Source organism: Lichenostomus cassidix, chromosome 7, assembly GCF_008360975.1.
Source record: "Lichenostomus cassidix isolate B80296 chromosome 7, HeHo_3.0, whole genome shotgun sequence".
Lineage (NCBI taxonomy): Eukaryota > Metazoa > Chordata > Aves > Passeriformes > Meliphagidae > Lichenostomus > Lichenostomus cassidix.
In genome coordinates this window covers 16,223,466-16,248,813 of record NC_139488.1, presented here as the reverse complement: position 1 = coordinate 16,248,813, position 25,348 = coordinate 16,223,466, and the positions used below count along the sequence as shown (strand labels likewise).

At 36.2% G+C, this 25,348-nt stretch overlaps 1 protein-coding gene across 2 annotated transcripts in view; it reads right to left on the bottom strand.

Moving 5' to 3' along the window:
• LNPK (lunapark, ER junction formation factor) overlaps positions 1-25,348 on the bottom strand; it is a 43,985-nt gene that overhangs the window by 7,347 nt on the left and 11,290 nt on the right. For both annotated transcript variants that reach the window (XM_085066394.1, XM_085066393.1), the window contains exons 6-12: positions 23,182-23,222; positions 16,936-17,016; positions 16,798-16,849; positions 9,536-9,754; positions 4,600-4,705; positions 3,818-3,888; positions 2,360-2,530 (exon numbers count right to left, since the gene is read on the bottom strand). In XM_085066394.1, the coding sequence (XP_084922520.1) occupies positions 2,360-2,530; positions 3,818-3,888; positions 4,600-4,705; positions 9,536-9,754; positions 16,798-16,849; positions 16,936-17,016; positions 23,182-23,222 (741 nt within the window). The remainder of the gene's footprint in view (positions 1-2,359; positions 2,531-3,817; positions 3,889-4,599; positions 4,706-9,535; positions 9,755-16,797; positions 16,850-16,935; positions 17,017-23,181; positions 23,223-25,348) is intronic.

The window sequence follows — 25,348 nt, the reverse complement described above, 5'->3', positions numbered from 1 at the left end:
GTGGTGAAGTTGGTTTCCTGATGTTAAAGTTTGTCTACATCTGTAAGTGAAGATACTCTCTATTCTGCTAGGACAGCAGCTATTTTACTGTGGTGAACAAAAGCCTTCCCCAGAGCTCTACCTCAATGATAGCTTCATACCTTAAACTTACAATCAAGGAATATGTTCATTTACTAATAAAATCCAACTGTGTGTAAGCAGTTAGGTTTCATATTACAGTTCTGATGGAAAAAGTGATTTGCTGAAAATATTTTCTCATTCAGAAGAGATTCCTTTGTGGCAAGTCACACACAGGCACTGGCCTCCTCTACATCAACAAGACATTTCTCGGATATTAGTTATGTAAAATACTAAGACATACTCTATTTCTGGCTGCTTAGCAATTATCAAAATAGAATTGTTTGTATCATCTTGGAGGTTAAATATTCAGAAAAGATCAGCTATTTAACCTAGAAAACTAAAAGTGTTCACCACTTATTTCTTATGCCTCTTCTGAAAAATTTCACCATATACTTCCTATCAGGAAAAGAGAACTGGGCAATGAAGCTCACAATTGTTTCTTTTCCTGCTGTTTTCAAACAAAGCAGCACATTAACACAAAACCACATCAGAAAAAACCAAGTAACTTTTATTATTAAAGGTAAATTGGTAAAATCACATTTACTGCAACAAATCCATCCTATTTTTCTACTGAAATGCTTGATAAAATTCTGCTTCCAAGAAAACCAAGTTCTCAGTTTTCACTCCTATATCTGAAGTGCTTAGCAGCAATCCAACACTAATTCTTCAGATTTTACACATTTTACAACATTTATAGACTGACTCAGCAGCTCAGACCCATTATAGGCATAGTTTGATAATAACTTCTTGCAATAATACCAGATTAATTAGTAAACATCTCTCCTTGCCTCTCTCTAAAAATCTGCAGTAGTAGAAAATACTCAGAAGCCCTTGAGGCACATGCCTCCAAGAGCTGAGCATCCTTCTTTAAGGACCTCTTCATTTGAGTCAGAGGAAAACAAGCACACTTTTAAAGATCCCAGTAACAAAGCATGTCTTTTCCTGTGAGAATCATTTAAGTTCAAAAGTAGCCAAGAAGCTACTATTCTACCCTCCACTCACTAAAAAGATTATTCTATAAGGGCAAATGAGACACTTTCATTGTCTTAGTTTCACTCATTTGATTTCAGTCTTACTTTCATGCCAGTAACAGCACTTTCACTGAAGTAAGAGCACACTATGGCACAGAAAAAGAAACCACATTTTCACAACAATGCACTCTCATGAGGCCATGCCCACAGACAGCCACCATTAGATATGACTTCCCTACTTGTTTTGTGCAGCCTTCTCACACCAGAAAGTAAAGCCCAGTGTTATCTTGTATTCCCTGTTAAAAATAATCCAGCAGAAGCATTCGATTACACTCTGACAGTTTTCCACAGCTGGTGTGTTTCTAGCCCGAACCTCAGGGCTGCACACTATCTGATAGCTTTCCCCCAGGATCCCTGCTTAAAGGAACATAAAGTCCCATCAAGCACTCAACAGTACATCTAACTGGAGATCCTCTGGTTTGAAATTATGATTTCTGGAGTCTTTTAAAACACTGCATCTTCCTGTTGGCTGTATACCAGATGCCTACTGTATCTGCAGACTATAAAATGTCTCAAAAGGAACCATGTTAAATTAAAATTGACAATTTGTCTTTGAACTACCTGAAATTAAACAAGGCAGTTTTACTAGATTTTCCTGCCCTGAGGAAAAGAGCAAAAGGAACAAAGGCAGAAATTCCAACACACCTCAACTAAATGACCTGCCAAACACAGTGAAAGTTAACTACTTTGGGATACACTCCCTGCTTAACTATTTCTGTAATTTACAGTGCTATTTTTTATCTATTTGTCAGTGACATTAGAGTGAAAAAGATTGTTACGCCACCATTTGCACAAGATAAAGACTAATATGAAGAAAATTTAGCATACAAGAAGGAAGATGCTATTATCAACAACCTAAGCTAGGAGCAGAGATAAGAACTGAAAAAATACATAAACAGCACTTACTACAAAGTCAGAATAAACTGTACTATTTCAGTTGGACTGGACCAACAACAATCATCCAGACCAACTGCCTAACCAATTGGGGATTGATCAAAAGCTAAAGCATGTTAAGGGCATTGTCCAAATGCCTCAAACACTGACAGACTTTGGTCACTGATCACCTTGCCAGGAACCCTGCTGGAGTTATGTTTGAGTATTTCAGCTTGAGTATTCTTAGAAGAAAACTTAGCTCAACAGAGAGTTAGATGACGGGAAATTTCATTAGACATTTAAAAAACAACAGGCTTCATGAGATTAGTACATACCTTTTGTCTGTTGAGTCTCCTGGGGCTCTCTCTCTCTAGGCTCTGGAGGTTCAGTCCCAGATCGCAGTTCTGGAGGTTGCCTTTTTTCAAAACTGAAGTCTGGAAGTCGTGGAGCTTGAGGTCTAGTTTTTCTTGCAGGATTCAGGAAGAAGCAGTAGGCACACCTAAATGCTACACAAAGCACACCCAGTAAGCAGCCTCACTAATTAACATCACATTTCACCTTTATTCCTACATATATTCTGACAGTCCAAAATGCTAAAAACAGAGTTATACTGAGTGACTATCAGTACCTGAGAGTATCTCCACCAAATTTCCATAAGCTGTTCTACACAGGTCCTTTTTTAATTCAGCAGACATTTGCTTTTTACAAACCTGTTTGCTTTCAGCTCTGCTGTATTGAGTACTACCCAACACTGTGAAAGATTTGATCACAATGAACAAAACGCAATTCAGTAGCACCAGATGTTGCCATATGGTGTTGTTCTATTCTTTCTTACAAAAGAATTAGGTTAGCAGAATGGTTTTTTTCCTTCCCCTTAAGATGCCACTTTCCTCACACTCTGAGTAAGGGAGATATTAGGAATTCCACAAGGTATGTCTCATTCCACTTTTTGAGGAGCGTTCTGCTCCAGTGGTGCTTAATTAAGAAAAGGCAGTTTCGTTTTGCAAAAGTACTGGATACCATTTAATACTTAAATAAACTATTTTTGTCCTCCCCGCTCTCACTGAGACAAGGGGGGAAGTGGCAATTTCTGGTACAGTTGAGTTGTGAACTCCCATGAATTCAGATGGCACATAGACTAAATATCTTTGGTTTCTTAGGAAACATTTAGCTTATTCTTACAGTGCAGTACATTTACTCATAAAATTAAACAAAACAAAATGAAATAGAAGATTTATCTAAGAATCTCTAGTTTCTTAAGCATCAAGCTTACACTTGTGGTAGAAAGCAGGCAAAATACAACATCTGTGTTCAATAAAGAGCTGTGTCTGTCTTAAGTTATTGTCAGCCATAAATTCACGTATAGGCCCCTAGGGCTTGTTCCCACTCTTTTTCCAATACGTCCCCAAGATCTTCTTGCCAAAGGAAAATTTAGTTTAAGTTCTGGTAAAAGAGGCACACTTTAATGTCAGATAGTTTCTCAACATAAAACCCTTTTGAGAACCATTCATAGCCAGTAGCAATGTTCAGGGATGTATTGGAGGAAGCTTATTTCTACTGAATAGTTTTCTACACATAAAATCCATGACCTGAAGGTCGCACTAAAGTACTTCTCTGAGTCTTGAAATAAATCTTAAGATACAGAGTAATAAGTTACCAAAAAATATTCCCACATGAAGTGGTACTTCACAATGTCAGCTAAGTATTTAGATGCAACCAAAATAAAGTATGATGCATGTTAGTTATGAAACATAAGCCAAGTAATAGAGTGTAAAAAAAAGATTAGCTCTTACCTACGTATTCAAACTCCTCCTTCAAAGCCATACCATTGTGAGAAAAACATTGCTGACATATAAGGGCATACCTAGAAAACATGGATAATACATAATTACACAACTTTAAGTAAAACACATTGAAGGAAAGTGTATTTTACCTTACATATTGACTAATACCTTAGATCTTTTCCTCTAAAAGGTGATTTCCACAGTGAAATTATTACCCTTGAAAGCAAACTAAATCTGTACGTTAAATAATACTTTTTGAAGTTGTTTTAACCACAGTGAAATATTCTTAGCTACACTTTAAACTTCACAGTTCAACATATTTTTAATATCATCAGTGTCAGAAAATAACTTCCAAATTAAGTTTCTATTTCGTTAGAATACAATTAATCTGAAAAGTAACCATAGTTCATATGTTAAGCTCTGATATGTCTGGACAGTTCTGACGGCAATTTGAAAGGCATTTATAACAGACATATAGTTGAAATGCTGAGGCAATCAATTGCATTTTTTTTAGTTCAAAATCTAAGTCATTCACCCACTTGTGCACAGATTTTCCTTTGTATCACATGCCTAGTACCACCCAGAACAGACGTTGGTTTTGTCCAAATATTACCAGTTTGCCTGCGAAGATATTTTAAGTGAAACATTGAGAAAGAGCCATTTCTCAATTATGAAGATTTTGGACAAGTTCATTTGAAATTATTTTAACCTTGACATGTCTGGCTTAAACAAAAAGGTTAAGAAGTTTCCTTTCCTCTTAGTGTTTTGGTATTTCCTAAAGAACACTTTACCTGTTCTGAGGACCATCGCCAACCAAATATTCAATAACTCTATCCACAACTCCTCTTTCTCGAGGAAGAACAGGTCTTGCCAAAGGAGGGCCTGGAGGATGAAGACCTAGAAGACACCAATTGTATCAAAATTATTTTCCATTATATTATTATATATTTTACTGTGTGTGCTAGAGTAACAAAATAATTCCATCTACTTAATATACGTGGCCATATTTCTTAGTCCACTAGGAAAGCTGTATGATTTTTCAACCCACAATAGTTGAAAATTCCTCTTCTGCTCTTTAGCTTACAATTTTATTAAATCACTCAATTTTTACACCTTGGACATGTAATTAAATTTATAACTTCTAAAGAACTTAATGTATCAATAGTCTTCAATGATTATTAACAAATAGAAGTTTTTTAAGAAAGCACAACTTAACTAAGTTCTCTTCATATGCAACTCGCAAATTTACACTTCCAGTTTACACCAACAAATCAGGCACAATGACAGCCGTAGAAGAACTAGAGATCAGGGCAATCTGGTCTACTGGAAGGTGTCCCTGGCCATGGTATGGGGGTTTCAAATAGATTATCTTTAAGGTCCCTTAAAATAAAAACCATTCTATGATTTTACGAAGATGTTACCACAGAAACACTCCCTGGTTTCTGTGTAATTACTATACCACATGAGCATGCCCTCAGTGTGCATTCAGTCTACACATTAAACCTGTCCAGCTGTTTGCCATTTTGGTAATCCAACATTTAATGACAAGTTGGATACTTTCACATTTATGAGTAATCAAAGAAGCCAGAAAGACACTATAAAGATACTATTTTCCCCATGTATTTAATAAACTACTATCAAAATGAAACTCCTTTAAGAACAAGTAAGAGCAATGGTTGGTACTTTTTCACCTCTACATATAGCAGAGTTCTGGCTTGCAGCTATTCCCACTACATCCACTAGAAACAAACACAGGAACAGCATAGTTTAAAAGAAAGGCCTTTAGTGACCAGAGAAGTCTGCCTACAATTCTCTTTTCAATTTGCTGTATGCTTCCAGTGCTTTTCTTGAGATATGTTTCGCAGAATCCTCCACATGACCAATAAAGAGGAAGCTAAAGGGTAAAACAAACTAAAATCATTGTCTCAATATGCAGAAGTGTAAAACATATTAAACCCTCTATCTAAAAATGCAAAATAGGATTTATTTATTTTTTAATCCAAACAAAGGACAACTAAGAGAGTAAAGTTTGTTAGTATGTTGAATGAATTCAGAAGGACATTAAATTGAAAGATATTCTGGAAAAAACTGTTGACTTCAAGCTTTTTAGGATTGTTCACATTTAGTTTCCTTATAGCAACTTAGCCAGAGACAGCATCAGAACAAGCAGTCACAGCTTCTAGCACTTCGATAAACATACACATAGAAGTAACATGTACCTCTTAAATAGAGTATTCATAGAATATGCTGAGTTGGGAGGGACCCATCAGGATCATGGAGTCCAACTCCCAGCCCCGTCCAAGACACTCCAAAAATCACGCCATGTGCCAAAGAGAACTGTCCAAATGCTTGTTGAACTCTGTCAGGCTTGGTGCTGTGACCGTGTCCCTGGGGAGCCCACGCCAGCGCACTGGGTGAAAAACCTTTCCCTGATAGCCAACCTAAACCTCCTCAACTCAGCTTCGTGCCATTGCCTCAGGCCCTGTCACTGGACACCAGAGTGAAGAGATCAGTTCCTGCCCCTCTGCTTCCCCTCATGAGGATGTTAAAGAGCACAGTCATGTCTTTCCTCAGTGTCCTCTTGCTCAGGCTGAAAGAATCAAGTGATCTCAGCCACTCCTCATGAATCTTCACCTCCAGACCAGAAGGCAAAGACAGCACAGCAAGTCTTATCATTCCACAACCTGATCCAAGATGGGCTCCATGTTTAAATATAGCATTAAAAATAACTGCCAGCAAATTACCATTTCAAGCCTCCTACCTTTTAATCTTCAGAGACAGAAGCAACAAAGGAAAACGTAACTAAGAGCAGAATGTACTACATGGTGGTAAACCTCAAGCTCAATGCCACATACAGCTAACCTCCATCATCTATGGCAAACGTCAAACGTTGCAGGAATCAGCTATTTTCAATAATGCCTTCTTATAGTGCTACACTTAGAACAAGACTAATCTTGCCAATAAGACTGTAGCATTCCTAACAGCACAGTCAAGACTTATTTTGTCAGTATTGGATATTTGACCTAAATGGACTGTCCTAATTAAGAGCAAGAGAAAATTTATTCAGAAAATACTGCAATTTACAACCCATCAGTAAGTACAAAAAAGTTTCATACTCAACACAAATGTTTTTATAGTAGGCCTCATTTTCAAAAACAAATTAATTCAGGAGATAACAATCAGTGAATGCATTTACAGTGTATTCTATCCTCAAGCAGGAACCCAGACCAACAAAATATTCACAGCAGCAAGACAGAACAAATTCAGTGCAATATAAACTGGATTCTGCTAAAGCTGTCCAAAGTAGAGGTCAGGCAAAATTCATTTCCTAAAGCTTCACAAAAATCTGAAAGACCCAATATTTCCACCAAGAAGAGGCACTGATACAATCTGTAATAAAATTAAAGCTCTAGAATAATTTTGTGAATATTTGGTTTACACTCAAATGTTTATTCAGACCTTTACTCAAAAGATCAAGTTTTCATATGACTTGTACATCACCAATACATGAAGTTGCTAAAAGTCAATAAATAAGGTAAAAATTGAATAAAGTCACCTAGAATGAAACACCACAACATATCCAAACAACAACCTCAATTACTTGCCTACTAATAACTCAAACCAACCATCTTGGTTCTCATGCTGTTATGGACACCAGTAATTAATATAAACATCAAAAGCAATCATTATAGAAAGACTGGTCATTTTTGCAAAGCTTGGCAAACTCTCAACTACCTGCTGGTTATTAATTTTCAAACATATGGGAGCTCTGTGGTAATACACGTTAAATTGATTCTCCCCTACAAAATATAGTATAATGAAAATGAATTATTAATCTTCTGTAAAATAGAGATAATCAAGGCTATTCATATTTGTTGTAAGCCATGCATAAACTTAGATGCAATATTATTCTTACAGATACTGAATTTTACATACTTTTCACTACAACTACATGACTGACATTTTATATACCTGGAAGGTTTGGGGAAACTCAAGAAAAAAGAGGGCTGCCATATAAACTGACAATTGCTGTGCATCCCATTACTACCTATGGCAAAGTAACATATTCGGTCAAAATACTAGTTACTACTGGGAGGAAATGTGCCTGTAAGGCATTGCCACAAAATTACACTAAATATTTTAAATCACAAGCTTGGCAACTGTCCTTTCAAACAAGTCAGTTACTTTATTTTCCTTCTTCCTCTAAACCATTTATGAACTACAGGCTGAATTTCATCCAGCTTATTCAATGTGTCTGAATCTTCCCCTAAAAATAAAGCTATTATACAGCTGATATTTTATTATACAATCAGCTTCCTTAACAAGGAGCATGCAATTTTAAACTCATTATGGAATTTTGGCAATCAGATATCAGTAAATGTGGTTTGCAACCAAATTACCAGTTTCCTGGTGCAAGGAGCTAATTTCTGGTACTTTGAGATAATCAAGACTTACTAATAACTTGCCTTTACAGTTCACTTCAGGGGTAAAAAATTTAGCAGTTTCCTAATACAGGTAAAGAATTACTAACAACAAATAAGGCTTAATGGACTCTACAGGGAAGTGAGATCACAACTTTCCAAGGCAAGTTTATTCCACTACACTGAACAACAGGACAAGGCATCTTAACATTCAGCTTCCTAAGATCTTAGAGACCAGGCATCAACACACTATCTACAATTCTACTTTTTGTTTCTATCATGGAAGTTAGTAAGGAAGGACATACAGCTCATAAGACTTAAGCAGCTTCAAGTAAAAATCAGGAACACAGGGCAGGAAAAAATATCCTTGATCCCTGTATATAGAGCAAAGAACACATTACACTGGCGCTCATGAGATTCTTGGCAAGTTGTACCCCTTCTATTTTCAAGACAGGATTTAATCTCCTTTCTTGCCTTATGATCCAGCTTGTCAAACACTCCACGCAGAATGAAAGGCCTGGCACAAGCCCATACACAGCTTTACCATCCATGAGGAAAATGAGAGCGATGCTTCCCACCCAAAAATCTCAAATTTTGCAATTCCTCCAATGCAATTTAGTTAATATTGTATTAATTAGAAGTCCATCCCATCTGAACACCAAATAAAAAAATCAGGAGAAAAACATTTTCAGGATATGAAGCCAAATTTTAAGGACTACTCATTCCTATCAGACTACAACCTGTTGCTAAACTTTGGACTCTTGTAGTACCAAAATAACAGTGCCATTTTAGTATTCGGTCACAACACAGACAACTTTTCTGTTCTATTTGGTATTCCACACTTTAATCTATGAGTATAGGCTGCATGACTATACCTTCTAGAGTAAAATTTAAATAAATGTCAAGATGCATGTTAAAAAAAATATGTGCAGGGTTTAGTGAGAAACATGAATGTATTCTGAAAGTGCTCTCCTCTGTACCTGATTTATACAAGCATAGAGCTCTTCTAAACTAAGAACATAAAAAGGTATGCTATATTGTTGACTACAGAATACTGCAAAGTTTTATTGCCATTTAAACAAAGAAGCCATAACAGTTAAATGAGCTCAGGCAATAGGTTTCAGCATCAAAAGGTGCCAGCTGTAAAGAGTTATGGCTAATTGAATATGGAACTCCGGCTTAATCAGATAACTGCTCTGCTATTTCCAAATGAAATGCCATTTCCATACTGTCTGAAAATGGCCTATTTTATTGGTAACCAGAGAAAACAATATAAACTGTAAATAACATTAAGTGCTGTGTTTACCCATTCCAGGCACTGAAGTAGCAGGGGATCCAGGGCGTCTTGGTAAAACATTTGATTGCAAGGATGGCACAGCAGCTCTTTCCGGGAGCCCACTCAGAGCTGGTGCCTCTCTCTGCAGAGCAGGAGATCCTGGAACTGGGGATTTTGGAGAGCCTTGTTTAGGAGTCACAGGTTGGGGCATAGAAGCATTTCTTTGAGCTGCAGTCCTCTGACGAACTTCTGACAAGAACACAGACATACTGAATTTACTGTCTAGCATTATAAGCAAGATATTAGTAAAAGTACATTAATATTGTTACACCAATCAGCATATTACAGAATCAAACAAAACCAGGAAGGTCTGAAATGAAACATCATCAGCTGCCTGGCTGAGCATGTCATAGAAGTAAATACCACATAGAATATTGTATTTCAACAGCAATTATCATAACTGTTAAATACTTTTGGCAAAATTCTTCTAGAAGGAAATTAGAGAACAGAATCAAAGTATCTGCTAGGGCAGAACGTTGGACATATGACCAGCTAGACTCAAACCACGATGCACAGAATTGCCCACTTATTACTCATAAAAACTCTTTAACTCTACACTTTTTTTTTTTGCTTAAAAATGCTTCCAAGTTTTTAGCTTTTCATGGGACCAAAGTTATTCAGTCAGTATCTAAAATGCCCAGGCTAAGTGCCCAGAGTTATTAATACAAAATGAAACAATTCTAAAACCAGAAGAAAAGGTAATGCTTCATTCAGTTGATATAATTCCATTCACTTGTTTCAGCATGGGTTGTCACAAGGCAAGAATGGGCTCTGCTGGAACACATTCCTACTTTTACCTCTTCTCACACCACTATCAGTTACTATTAAATCACTATCATGAAAAACTTAATATGCTTCCTCAGTTGTTCTTATCTGAAGCCAAATATCACCAGTGCAATATATTATGGTTTGAACGTTATAATAGTCCTGCAAACGTGAAGTTCATACACTATTGCAACAAATCAAACTGAAATGTAACCATTGCTTTAGGTCTGCAGATATTTATATGATTAACAAGTAGCAGCTTACTCTCTAAAAGAGACACCCAATAACACCCACACCTAAGGCTACAGTACCCTACAGAGTTAGTGTATAACGCCCATGTCACTTTGAACAAGCTTGCATGTCTTCCTTCATGACAAATGGAATTTAACACTAGATTTGGACTTCAAAATCATTTCCTTGACTCTGAAGATTAGAGAGATTTTATCTGCTGACTTTGTGCCGGGCTGGAAGAGTTTAAATGCTTAGCAGGCAGTTTACAGGTCTACTGGCAAGCAGCCACTGGAAAATGGGTGTGCTGAGTCTGAAGGAATGATCCCTGTCCCCAAAAGTACAACACTACCATGCTAAGCTCCTGCTTCGGGTGGAGGAGGCAAGCATGCTACATCAGCTTGCACTAGCTGAGAAAGAGTTGCTATCACTGAAGCAGTAGGTCAAACATAACAGTTCTGTGGCAAAACAGCCAACATCAAGTGCCATGAAACTTGCAACATACATAGGTTATGTTGCCTACTTATCTGTACATATAAATAGGACTCATATACAACTGAGGAAAGAACTAAAAGTACTTCGGTATCACCACTTTAAAAACAAGTTTAAAACCTACAAAGTCTTACTAAAAAGTTCGGTTCAGTTTCCTACAAAGCAGAACAAATTACTGGTTTTCTCTTGCCACACCTTCCTGTGCATGGCTGCATTACTTCATACAACTTCATCGTCCAAATTACATCACCCAATGAGTCTTAAGGTTCTGTATTTTAACAAGTATATTTGCCCCCTCACTATTTAAGCTGCTCAGAATGTGGAAACCAGGATTAGTTGGTAAGGCAGTTGCAGAAATTCCATTAACGTTTCCCTGGTGACTTCCTTCTGGTTTGAAAACTGCTCCTGTGTTGAGAGTTTTATCTGAAGTAAGAATTCATTTATGATGAACGTCACCTTGAACAAGTCTTCAAGAGCTTTTTGTGACAGACACTAGCAGTAACTCTGCAAGTTTTAGTGCACTAGAATAACTGCATTGTCTCTATGCCATCTGACCAACAGGCACAACCCATTTCCAAATACAAAACATTGATTACAACCCATGATTCATTTAACCATTATAGTCAAGTTTATATTTTCCAGTTTCAAAAATTAAGAAAAGGTCTGCAATTTCTCAAGTCTTCTTAGGTCGACATATGTACAAAAAAATGAGTGATAAATATAAAGCCTAATTCCTCTTCTTCCAAGATTAGTATAAGCATCTATAAAAGGACATTTTAATCCATTCTTTTTTCATTACAAAACCCTCTTTTTTATTGTTTTACATATAAAAATGTCAAAGACCATGACTCTGATTTCTACATACGGATGTTAGTTTTACATTTTGAAGGCTATCTTTCTAGATCATGTGGTTTAAGCATAATTTTAATTGCTTAAGAGCTCAAAGTCTGTTTCAATAGGTCACCGCTATACTCACATTTATTCTGAACCCATAATACACTATTTCTAAGCAATTTCCATGCCGTCTGCAAGAGCTTTGCCCCTTTTGCCTGTTCCTTCTGAAGGGTCATTTTTGGCAAGCCTTTAAATGACTTTCAATTAAAATGATACTGCTACTTTAATGACTCTTTCCCCATATTTTTGTTCCTATAAAGATGCTGAACCAGTACTTTACAGTCAGTATTAGAGAGATGTGCTTCAGTAGTTTTAGTCTCATTACAGAGTTAAGAATGCAAGACTCACTACTAGTTTCCACAAAATATTAGGTTATTCACAATGCCTTTTTCCCCCTTCACTTAGAAGTTCACTTGGCTTTCACTCTATTCTATGATTCATACTTAAGAGAACTTGCCAACATTCTGCTGCTCCCCAAGTAAGAGAAGTCACCAGGACTTGCATTATGAGAAAGTGAGAAATGTTCTCCTTGCCAAGACCAACAGCCTATCTATCCCAGTATCTCATTTCATATAGTGGCTGTAGATGTTATTCAGTGATAACACACAAACCTGACTTTCTGATGCCTTCATTCCTGATACCATCCCCAGGATCTATAAACACACTGTCATGGACATAGGGAGTACAGCCCTGTCTCATCATTTTAGTATCACATATGGGCCCTTTACCCAGGAACTCCCCTAATTCCTTTTACATCTGCTGTGCACTTCCCCAATAACAGCCCTAATATTCTTCTGCAGTAACTAAGTATGATCTCTATACTTCTCAAATTGCCTTGAGACGTGTTAAAAATGAGCCTCTTGTAAAGTTCCAGATTTCCATAATTCCAAGTTGCACAACATAGCTTAGAAATAGGTCCATTGACCTCAACACTAACACAACATACAGCTACTGCTGTTGTGGTTTTAATGAAGTTTTGCAATTCTTTTAAGGATTTTCTTCAGTAACGATATTTATGTATCCAAAAGTCAAATGTGTGAAGACTGATAAATATCCTAAAAACAGAACTTTTATCCTCCAAACACTACAGTTGAAATTCTGTGGTTACCAGCACTGGACAAGTCAGACACATAAGCAAACACATTACTTAAGAGGTAGCTACACAACTGATGATTCAGTATGAGCTCTTAAAGAATATTATGATAGTGCAGCGGTGAGGCAGTGGCATCTTTCATGTTTACAAGCATAACTACATAATTTTCCCTCACTTCAAAATCCCTTGATTTTTGTAGAGAAGAACACATTATTTTCATAGAAATACAGTACACTGCAGGTCAATAGATAGTTTACACAACTTGCTGGCTTTAGTGTCAAAGATCAACCAAGCATTTTCTCTTTCTTCCTCTTCATGTCTATATCCATTCCACAGCCTGCAACCATCTATCATTGCATTACTTTTAATTCAGGTGACAGAGTGATCTCATTTCAATACACCCCTGCTAACAGTTGTATTAGCAAAACCAAAAGAGCAGGTTATCAACAACAGGATATTTATTGTGGATAAGTATTTCACTGTGAATATATACTTACCCTATTCTTCTCTATGGCCAAAGTACTGAATATTCATTAACTGTACCCCTCAAAACATTTCTGAACAGATAAAATTTTACTCAGCTTTTCCAATTCCTTTTCTTCTGGATTTCCTGTTGGTTTTTATGCCAAATAAAAGACTGACCTAAACCATTTGTTAAAACTACCATTACTTATTTAAGCAGTACCTGTCAAAATCACCAAAACTGCAAAGAGAGCTAAATACACAGGAAAATTGGGGCACTATGAGTTGTTTTTCTGAGAACCAACTATTATGCAATACTGATTGAACCTTTGTACCAATTAGTATGATGTGCAAGTTTTCATTTCAACCAGTAAGTCAAAAGCATACAAACTAACTAACCTTTCATCAGCTGTCTCATATACAACATTGCCAACCTGATTATATAGTGGTCATTATTTACCCTCTTTTCAAAAAGACTCCATTACAGAGCTCAAGAAAATTAGATCTGTTGTTTGTGTGCAAAGCAGCAAAGAAGATTAAGGAAGCTTTAACATTAACTTGCTAACAGATATTTTATTATTCCAAACCACTCGAATTCTACCACATACTGCATGCACCAAATTACATCACAGCTACATAAAGGTGTCATCTGGTTACAGTAAGTTATATACTGCACAAAAGAGGAGCTAATATCCATTTTGGGCAGATATTTAGTGTGAACAGCAATAAGCTAGTAGGTTTTTTGATAGCTAAAAATTGCAATAATTACTGCATATAAGAAGTTATTTGGAAATTAAGTCTCTGTAATTTCATAAGCCAAAGCCAAACACAGCGTGTCCCTCTTGAACTATAACATGCCTCCAAAACACAATAGTCTGACTAACCACTTACACAGGGACAAAAAGCTGCACCAATTCCAAATTCAATGTGTTAGAGAACAGATTGGAAAAAAGAAAATAAAATTGTGCTGTATATGAACAAAACTACATTGACTCATGGAATCATTTAGGTTGGAAAAGACCTTTAAGATAATAAAATACAACTATAAGCCAGGACAACTTACAAAATTTATTTTCCAAAATCCTTTCCAAGGCTAAACTGCACTTTTATTCAGGATCAAGGAAGAATGCCAATGCACCCCAAAAAAGCTGAATATGTCTGAAACAGAGTTGTACATTTTCTCAGTTGTGTCCCCACTTAGAGGTTATTGGTTCACACCATGACAATCTCAGAGTGCAGCACTTATGTTCTCTGCAACTGAAACTGTACCAAAAGATTCCTTCCACCAAGCCCATGAGATCAGCTTAGAGCTAGCACTGAATAAAAAGTTCTAAGCACAGACAGCATGATGGGCAAACTGATCAGCAACAACTGTTTCACAAATCTACTCATATCATACCACACTTACTAACGTAGACCACAGCCTACAGTGACTGGCTCTCAGAAATAATTCTATCTCAGAACCTCTCCCTCCCAGCCCTTCTATTACCAGTCAAGTCACAATCAACACAACACAGCATATACCGGATCTAACCAACCTGCTTTTGTCTGACTCTGGATCAAAAGCAGGGGCACTAAGCTTTGAAAACCCAAACAAACACAAGACTAATTTATAGAGACTGACCAACCCACTTGCCACCACTGCCCCTTACACAGCCTGGGTAGAGGGGAAGAGATCAGTCATGTACCTCTTAAGGAGTTTTAAAACTGCTGCTGCTATCTCCTAAAAAAGCCAGGGTGACTAACAACTTTTCATTGTCTGGTTTATAGCTAATTATCTGCAAATTTCTACATAGAAACACACATTTCCAGGCAGTTTCATTCCCTGCTCAGTGTTATTTGCATTCTACAAACAGATCTGTCACCCTACTACTGGACTACTGGAGTGATTTCTAACATAGCTCAAGACGAAGGATGAAATTTTTTTATAAAGACTTTAAAAAAAGCCAACCACAGACTATCTGTACATTACAGATATAACAGAAAATTCTTGGTAATCAGCCATGAGCTGTATTAAGGCAGAACAGAGCAGAGTGTCAGAACAGCCCTTTAGCCTGAACAGAACTATGAATGCTGCGTTCAGAAATGGAACGATGGGAGAGACAGGTAAAGAGCAAACTTGCAAAAAAGCTGTTGTGCCTGAGACACGAGAAGAGATTAAAGCTTTACTATTGAGGTACTGCACTGCAACTATTCACTGTCAACGTCAACAAGTAAGGATAGTTCTAAAATGTTTCCATGGCAATTTGAAGCTAAGCAAGAAGACCAAAACAGCAGATTTGATGATGTAGCTTATAAGCATCTTTGTTAGTATGCACCCAACAAAACCAGTACTCCAAGAGTGAAGAATGGGAAAAATAGAAGTTTGGTTACCCACAAGAATTAAACATGAAGCTGACAATTCTATTATATTTTCTAATGCAATCTCTCTATTTCATGAACAACTATCCATATCAGATTCTGCAGTTAATTTTGATCATCAGCCCTTACAGATTATAACAGCAAGTTAACTACAAAGATCTGTCTTCAAGTGTGAGTACAATCCTCAGTATTGTAATATGAGACAGCCTTTATACTGTGCTGATACAAGCATTTTCAGTTTAACTACAGCACATTACACTAAACCTTAACAAAAATTAACAGTAGTTAGTTCACCTAAATATTTGCATAAATATCATATTTTTAATGCAAACATTCTACTGTGTGTGAGATCTTTCCAGGCTTGAAATTTGTGTGTGCAATCTAGAAACAAGACTTCCTTGAAAAACACGCAAGTTTTTTCTATTTTATTATTTCATTCAATAGCACCTTTAAATTGAACATTGTAAACCAGTAAAGAACTGTCCACCCTTTGCAACTAGAAAGTATCTAAGTTACGCACCAGCTTTTCTTCCTCTCTGGGCCCCAAATAGAACTAGTTTAAGCACTGTATTAGGAAAGATCGAACTAGCCAGAAATAGAAATAATTGAAGAGCTAAGTCAATGAATATTACACAAGATTTGAAAACACCTTCATGTTCTAGAAAAATTGCAAGTATGCCACAATAAGTTAATTTTCTCTTGGCTTTAACATCAAGCAGCATTAAACATCCTGCTGTCTAGAACATCAGGCTTTAGAAATAGATCCCTTGTCTGAAAAATACAGAACAGTAATGGGCATAGCCTAATGAACAGTCTATTAACCCCAAATAAAGGTCAACTGATCTACAAATTTTATCATAGACAGACTTCTAGAATGGAAATTGCTATGAAACATGAGTGCCTATGCTAAAGAGCACCCATTTTACAGGGCTATTACCTTGTCCAGGTCTTGGGGTTGCAGATGTTCCAGCAGATGGTAGTTCAGTCTCCTGCCAATTAATTATAAATAACATTATCTGAACGCTCAGCTCCATAGTACCTTTCATATTACATCAGTATCAATAACAAGACTCACCTTTGCACTTGATTCTGGATCAAACCTTTCAAGGATTAGTTTAGCATTCTTGTATGTTTCCTTTTCCATTACTTCCTCAAGCTGGAAACAGAAAGGTTCCACACATCAATAGAGAATTTTTCAAAGTGTTTCCCCACACCATAGCCTCCCATTTACAAGCATCTTATCAATGGTACCAAAAGGTGAAGCTCATCCAATGAACCAGAAGCATTTTCAGATACCTGTAGATTTGCTGGATTCAATGGAAAATAAATTTTGCTTTCAAAAATAGTTTCAAAACTCTAATGGACTACTTGTACTTAACAGCTTTATTGCAAGGAAACACCAAATATTGCTAATTGTTTACATATAATGAGGAGAATAATTACAAGCACCAACTTCAATAATGGAATGTGCAAAAATCTATCAGCCATCATTATTGGAAGTTATTAGACATGACAAGCAAATGACAGGCAATTCCTTAGATTTATTTCCTCATAGCACTTAATGCTATTAATTTAAGGAAGGTCGTTAGCCAAGTGCTTTACAGAATAAAGTCCCTGTGCCAATTAACTGCTGTCAGCATCGATTTTAGATTATTTATTAGCAGAAGCAATTAGCTTGCTGCAAATGCTGTGAAAATTCACTAACTAGAGAACAGCCATGGAATTTGCTCAAATGACTTAAAAGGCTGGATCTACATCTTTACAGCAATTCAAACTGCTTTTCAGAAAAAGGAACACGTTAAGAATTTAAATAAAAAAATTTACTGAGAACTATGCATACTTTAGGGAGTGTAATTAAAGCATTTCATTATTACAGAGTTTTATTTACAATGCACTCAAGTGGCTTTATAGCTAATACATGGGCTTAATTAAAAAAAGTAATCACTAGTAAAGTATAATTTTAGTGGTTAACAGCCAACATCAGAAGCGGCTTAACTTTAAAACTGAGATAGTTGAAATTATGACAAATACCTAATATGTATAGAAATTACAATACATTTTACAGTATCTTAAGCAGACCTTTCTTTCTAGATATGCTGACTAATGGCCACGTTCAGCTAAAAGTGGGGGCCTTGTTTGTTCTTAAGTTTGCTGTTGGCATAAACTGCAAAACTGAAAAGGTCAGTGGTCAAAAAATTAAATTCTCTCAAACTCATTTATCACTGCTAAAATAACAAATGGTGCAGGTTAACATGAATTTTATGCCATTATTTAGCTAGTGAGAAACTAAAGTTTCAGCCATTCTGCATATACAGACTGTGCAGGAGTTTTACAGTTAGACAGACCTTGGGATTACAAATAGACCTCAGAAGCTAAATAAAAATTCACTCCATTTAATGACTACTGTGTATTCATTTAACACTCACTCCTCCACACACTTCTTGAAGTTTGAGGCAAGAAATACTATCCAGGCCATTAATTAAGGACTGTTGAAACAAAAGGGAGTGAAGAAGGAAGTGAAAATCAATTTCCTAAACTTGTATTTCAGCATCACTTTGGAGTTAACCCACTAACTTTGTAAAACAAGTGCCACACAGTGCAATAAGCAGAATTAATGATCTAATAGGAAAAATAAAGTATTTACTGCTTATAAAAGTAAATACTTTAAAAAACTGTAAGACAGACTTTTATATAAAGGGGTAAGGCTATTGAGGTGAAGTTGCAAAGTGGGGAAGCATTAATAGTCAGTGTTAATATCTGACCCCCAAATCAGAATATTAGAAACCCAATTCACTTCATATCAATGAACATAAAATGCATGTAATTGTCTGTATAGCCAAAAAGACAAATGAGAAATAACCTCTTGCAGGACAAAAGGTTTTTGTCTTTGTTTTTGTTTTCTCTTTAGGGAGAGAAAAACCAGAATCCTCCACCATCACTTGACACTTTCTTTATCTAAAGCACTCCTGGACACAGCACTATTAGATAGTATTGTAGCTATCTGTGGATACACAAGTTTTGCAAAAACAGTAACATTATTTTGAAACATAATTCAACTCTCACCACAAGATTCAGATGTCAAAGTTATTCGTCACATATAATTCAATGGGTTGCTCTTCCTATTTTGAAATTCATATATAGCTTTAAAATTCTAGTAAAGCTGAATCTGAAGAAGAATTCAGTATCATGAGTAACTCTTTACAAATTTCTTGAAAAGATATAGAAATTGTCAGAGCTTCTATAAGCATATTCACATTTGTCATGCTTTCACTCATAGAGCATACTTCTCTAAAGTAAATTGAAATTTGGCTGACAATACCAAATAACGAATGAAAAAGGTCCAAGTTTACTTACTGTGAGCAAATTAGTGTAATTACTAGACGAAAGTAAGAGCCTGTGTGACATTTAAATACTACTCTATGTTTGCATAGCGAAAGAAACTGGCTTGTGTGCCAACACAGAAAGCTCATTCATGAACCCAAACCAACACACTAACTTCTGGAACATTCACCATCCTGAAGCATAATCTTGGAAAGTCAACCTAGTGCTGAGCACTGGCTCACTAACACAGTAAACTCCTCAACACCTCTTACCCTTTTTCCATAATACAGTCTTCTCTGAGATCCAAAACCTTTCCTACAAAAACATTTTCTACTTTATGCCAAGGGCTAACTCTTAGTCTATCCTTATCAATAAAATTATAATGCTGAGCAACCAGAATAACAAATGAACTCTCTAAGAAAGTTCATACCAGCCTAGGCATGAATTCCTCATGGAATTAATGAGGTCTTAATGAAAAAGCATGGTACCACATTTGCCTCCTATGAACAATTGTACAGATGAACTCCTTCCCAACAGGCAACCAAACAGAATTTCCGTGGGAATGACATCAGTTGCCTAAATTGAAAAGTAATATGAGTAATGTATTTTAAGCTTCTTGTAAATGCAATTTAGCAACCAAAGACTTAAATATTGGCATGGTGCAAACCACTCATTATTCACCACAGTGCTACATGAGTTCATAAATTGAGAATTACTTGGTATGTCAAACCCAACTACATAGAGGCATTTCTTTAAGTCCACACAAAGCCACGAGACTCATTTCAGTCTACCATTTAAGATATACCAGTTGTCCAGTACACATAGCAAAAAACTTTTATTAAAATCAGAAATATATCATTTAAGTCACAGTAATCAAGTATACTCTGAACAGATCCATGCCAACATTAAAACCACCAAAGTAACTGCTTTGTATGAGCACTGCACGAAAGAAATAATTTATCTGACCTCTCATCGGTAAATATGATTTTAAACTGTATTTTGAGCTTCCAATTGCATGTCTGCAGTACTCTAGCATATACTGGTTGGACAAAAATGGGCTTATACAACAGCCAACTCCTAGCAACGTTTTTATCACATACTGAAGTGATAAAACCAATCAATGGTTGTCTACACCTAGAAGGCTGAAGACAAAGCTGTTTAAAGAATGATTACTTTAAGTGACAGAACTCATATACTGCATTTTTTCCCCATTACTAACATAACTCCAAGACAGCCTTGAGATCAGACTAGTTGGGGGTTTTTCCTAGATTACCAGACACAACATTCTAAACTCTTACCTGAAATAACTAGAAAGCCTGTCAAAGTCTAATATTACACTTAGCCTACTATTCAGAGTAGCTGAGCAAGCTTCAGCAAAGTTTAATTCTAAAATTAGCAATGTAATTACTATACTAGCTTCACAACTTTGTCCTCAGGCTAAGAATTATCCCATCATTAAGACTGCTGTTCCAGGTAAACTCTCCACTAATTCCCAGTTGTATCAGCTTAATACATGTCCTGCACCCTTGCTTTAATATGCTTAACCCTGTGAACTTGCTCATCTACCCATGTTCAGGCTTAAGGGCTGACATACCCATTAACTGAGAAACGCTGAGGCCAAAATTACAGCTAAAAGTCACGAACACAACCACAGTATCTCTTATGATCAAGGAGGGAAACAAAGTTGTATCTTGAAGTAGTGCCTTAATTACACCTAATTAACTTAATCCCTACCCCCAATTCATAAGTCAACAAGCTTTAAAGGAAAAAATAGCATAGAGAGTCAGTTCTGTGAGAAATAAGTATTACACAAACTTTGAGTCAAAGCACAGGATAGACAATACTAATGGTAATTTCCAGACAAAGTATCTGTATTTGTGTTTGTCAAGTATTTTAGCCATGTGAGTATCCACATGACTGTGTCACCAAAGCCAGAACAGAAATTAATTTCTATTGAGCAGTCACTGCAAACCCACCAGGGCATTATATGTAGCAGATGAGGAGCTTACACCATTTACAGGTAAGCCCTGCAACAGCTTTATGTCCCTTCAGCACACAAGTAACATCTGTAGGGAAAAGGTGGGCCATGTGATGTAATACAAGTAACCATGTGATGGTAAAACCCAAGTACTGTAACGTTTTTCAAAAGCACAATTGTCTTCAATATAAGACTTCTCCAGCAATTAGATAGCTGAGCTGCAACAAAGTGAGAAAGCACAGCTGTTGTGGCAGGCTCAGTGCCTAGACAACAATTTGCACTACAAATAAACAGGAAATACATAATTTACTTATCCTAGATACTTTGAGGACCACAATGTAAATTTCTTAGTAACTAATCCTATTTGCAAACTCAGCAGCAAATCAGAATTCAAAAGGAAAAAAAAAAACTTCTCAGTCCCCATTATTTCACTTGATTTTTGTTTTGTTTTACTAAAAAGTAGGTTATTCATAGCCAAAGGCACTCCTAAGGAAGCTAATCTAAAACAAAATCAAATCTGAGTATTATCAAAACAAAATTTTACAGAATGCAATTTTATAAATGTTTTAGATAAAACACTAATTATATTCTGTCTCATTACCTGCATCCCTTTCCACCTCATTTTAACATGTTCTGTTTCATGTATGATTATCTAATTCTAATGCTTAATTGAATGTCTTAAATTATGATCAACCTCCCAAGTCCATCTTCTGAGTAAAAAATACCAACCACACACTGGTTCAAGAGGCTACAGTAAATCCTTTGTTTCTGGTTCCTTCCTAGGAACCAGGCACCTACAAGACCAAGTAATAATCACAGACTGTGAAAAATAGCTGAGGTTTATGTTATTGGAATTCCCGGAATTCAGTTTCACTAATCCTATTTAGAAAATTTTACTAATCCTATTTTTTGACTTGGATATACACTAATGGCAATTTATATTTCCAGATTTAAATTCTCCACAGTCACATTGTAATTTCATTACTGTTTACAAAGTATTTGTGCAGTTGTTTCATTTTCTGCTACAGGATGTTGTTTTGATGCTTTGCATATACAAAATACACATTTAGGCTTTTCGTGACTAAACTTTTATTCAATGCCTTTTGTCCTAAGTGCTTCTCACACACAAAAATTCAGTATTACTAGTTATTCTGTAATAAAGATTTTCATGATTACAGAAAACTAAATTTAAACTGAAATCAAGCCTTTACATCTAAGATTCCAAAAACTCTTTCGTTCTCCACTGCGCTTTTCCTGCTTCAAGAACTTTCCCTCTAAGGCTACACCAAATGACTATGTTAATTGGAAATATTAACTAATTTCAGTTAAGCAGTTTTCATAAAAGAAACTTAACAACACTGTTGTCATGCTCATTTCTTTCTTTCTTAGAAAATGTAAGCCTCTCAAGCCCCTTCGTATCACCACTACAACCAAAGCACACATCCATTTAAATAATAGCAAATTCTCTTTACCAAAGGACAATGACATAATTAGGCTACAGGTTATCTTCACATCTACATCTTAAAGGTAATAAAACACAGATCATTACATAACACCAGACTTTTACCCAACTCATTTTTGGTACCTCTGCTGTTGGTTTTCTATTAATTTAGCTACCATGGCAAAATCCAGAAGGTGTAAGGTGAATGCTTTGGGAAACACATTAACAACAAAGCCTCATAATACAATTTTTGGAGTTTTTGGAAGAAGGAGGAATTGCTTTGGCAGGTAGGGTTAGGGGGCAGGGAGTGTTTGGGTTTTGATGGTGGTGGTTTTTAAGTTTTGCCTTACAAGGCAGGTGAAGCCAACCATGTAAGAAAACAGCAAACTTACTGATGGAGTGATTAAACAGAGAGGAAACAGCTTTTAGTGTTACAAACTTTGCAAAGAGAGCAAGTTATCCAAGGCTTGGAACCTTTTCCATGCTGAATTTATCTTACTGAGATTAAGTGTTGATCAAGTTGATGCATACACCAGTTTTAATGGTCCATAACAACCATCTTCTCTTGAAGTTTTACTTACTATTTTTTTCTTCTGAGATTTTAAATCTTCCAGCGCATCATCTAAAAGAAGGACATTCTACATTAGTTTTCAAATATGGACATAATTTCAACACACACTAAACACTGACTTCACCCTGTGAGATCAGGAAAAATTATGCACTGACCACTACCAACTCTAAACATCTGTAAACTTTGTATAAAATAACTACTTTTTATGTGAAAATAAATCACTTTAAATGCTGAAACCACTTAAAAATTATAACCCACTGTTATCACTTTACAGTTATAACTATTAAAAAATTTTATGTACCATTTCCTCATTAAGCAAACCAATTCTAGGCAGTGCCCTGCTTTGACCTACATTAAAACTAGTACAACAATGGACCAAATACATTTAATCTCATGAGTCAAAACACAGAAAAAAGCTGGAGGTCTAAGTATTAATATATCAGAGTACCAGATTTACTGGCTTCAGTATTTCACATAAACCTCTTAACACATGCTAGTTTCAAATGCCAGGTCAATGCTGCGCTTCAAAGCTCAATCTATTTTCCTCTTTCTATACTTTCAGACTCCAGCAAACCCCCCAGTTTTGTAAGAACACCTAACAGAAGGTCATTTTACCACTACACGTTAAGAGACTGTTACAACAAGCAGGCACAGCACCTAACCCTTCCAAGAGCAAGAGAAAGAAGAAAGGCCAAATGCATGTGAGATTTTCCTGAAAGTCAGTGTTTGGAGCTTGACATTCATGGAAAACTCACCGTAATAAACCATCCTAATGTAGAAGACACTCTCTCAACAAATTAGCTTTCTATATCTCCCTCACAACAAGATTTTAATGATAAACCGTATTTCTTCCCCTTTCTCAGCTCTACTGAGCACTGGCAGCTTACTTTCTGTAAAAATATAGCTATTTTGCTCATTTTTCAGATTTCAAAGAAAGAAAAAGCTTCATAGAACTACAAGACACAAAACCAAAACCTACCGAACTACTTTTTTTTTTTTTTAAATTTATTTATAAATAAACATGCCATACCATTCAGAGTCACTTCAGGAAAACTGTTACTTGAAATTAAGGGAACAAATAATTACTTGAACTTTTTGAGAATGAAGAAATCCATTTTGATTGAATAAACCTCTTTATTAAATGTGCAAAATAATAAAACTGGCATGCACATATTTGAAAGGTTATTATTTATGCAATAAAAGGATAGCTACAACAATCCATATTTGTTAAGATAAATAGGACATGGAAAAAGACCATATGTAGTACTGGACTGGACCACGGAAGATGGACAATTCCAGAAAGTGTGCACCTTCAAATGAATAAGGTATCTCCCTTCACCAAATTTTACACTGATACTATAACAGTCTCACACGTTGCCCCACACAGATTAACAGCTTGAAATGTACTGCAATGCAGTGTGGTATCATGAAGCCAAATAAACAGCTCAATACAGCCAACTCCTAATGGTTACTCAAGAACTGAATGTGCTGTTGGTACAGAAATGCCTGAAGCATCTTCGGGCATAGCTTTCCACAAAGCAATGCAATCAGTTTCAAGTGTGGGTGTTTCTGTCTGATCCTCATCCTGGATCCTTTACCTCCTGTATTCAACAAGAACCTCACAAAACACCTGCCCCTTTGAACGTGGCCAAATGGCAATTACTGCAAAGTACTCTCAAGAAACCAATATATCTCATCTTAATTAAACCTACAGAAAAAAAAAATTCATACTAGGAAAGTCAATACCTGCAATGTACCTCATTTATTTTCCCCACACTTTGGGACAGATCAACCTAAATCTTAACAGTTTTGCCTGACTACTCCTAAAAACTGAAATTTCATAATTTCTCTGCATCACCTTTGCAAGAGTCTAGCTACAAATCTTCTTCATTCACAGCATCGTTCCCAAATCTGATATATACTGGTTATCCAGCACAGAGTTTTATTGTATTAAAAAACCATCTCCAGTGATTCAGTATGTTACACTAACTTATCCCAGAATACAAACTTAGCTTGGAGCAATTCAGTTGCCAGTTTGCTCTGTCACCTACACTTTCTCCTGCTTTACTGCTTCAACTTTTGTACCACACATTTGATTTTTCTTTTTCAAACACAGGACTTATCTTTGAGGTAAAACACTTCATTTTTATCCAGTCTCTGGTACCACACAGAAATAA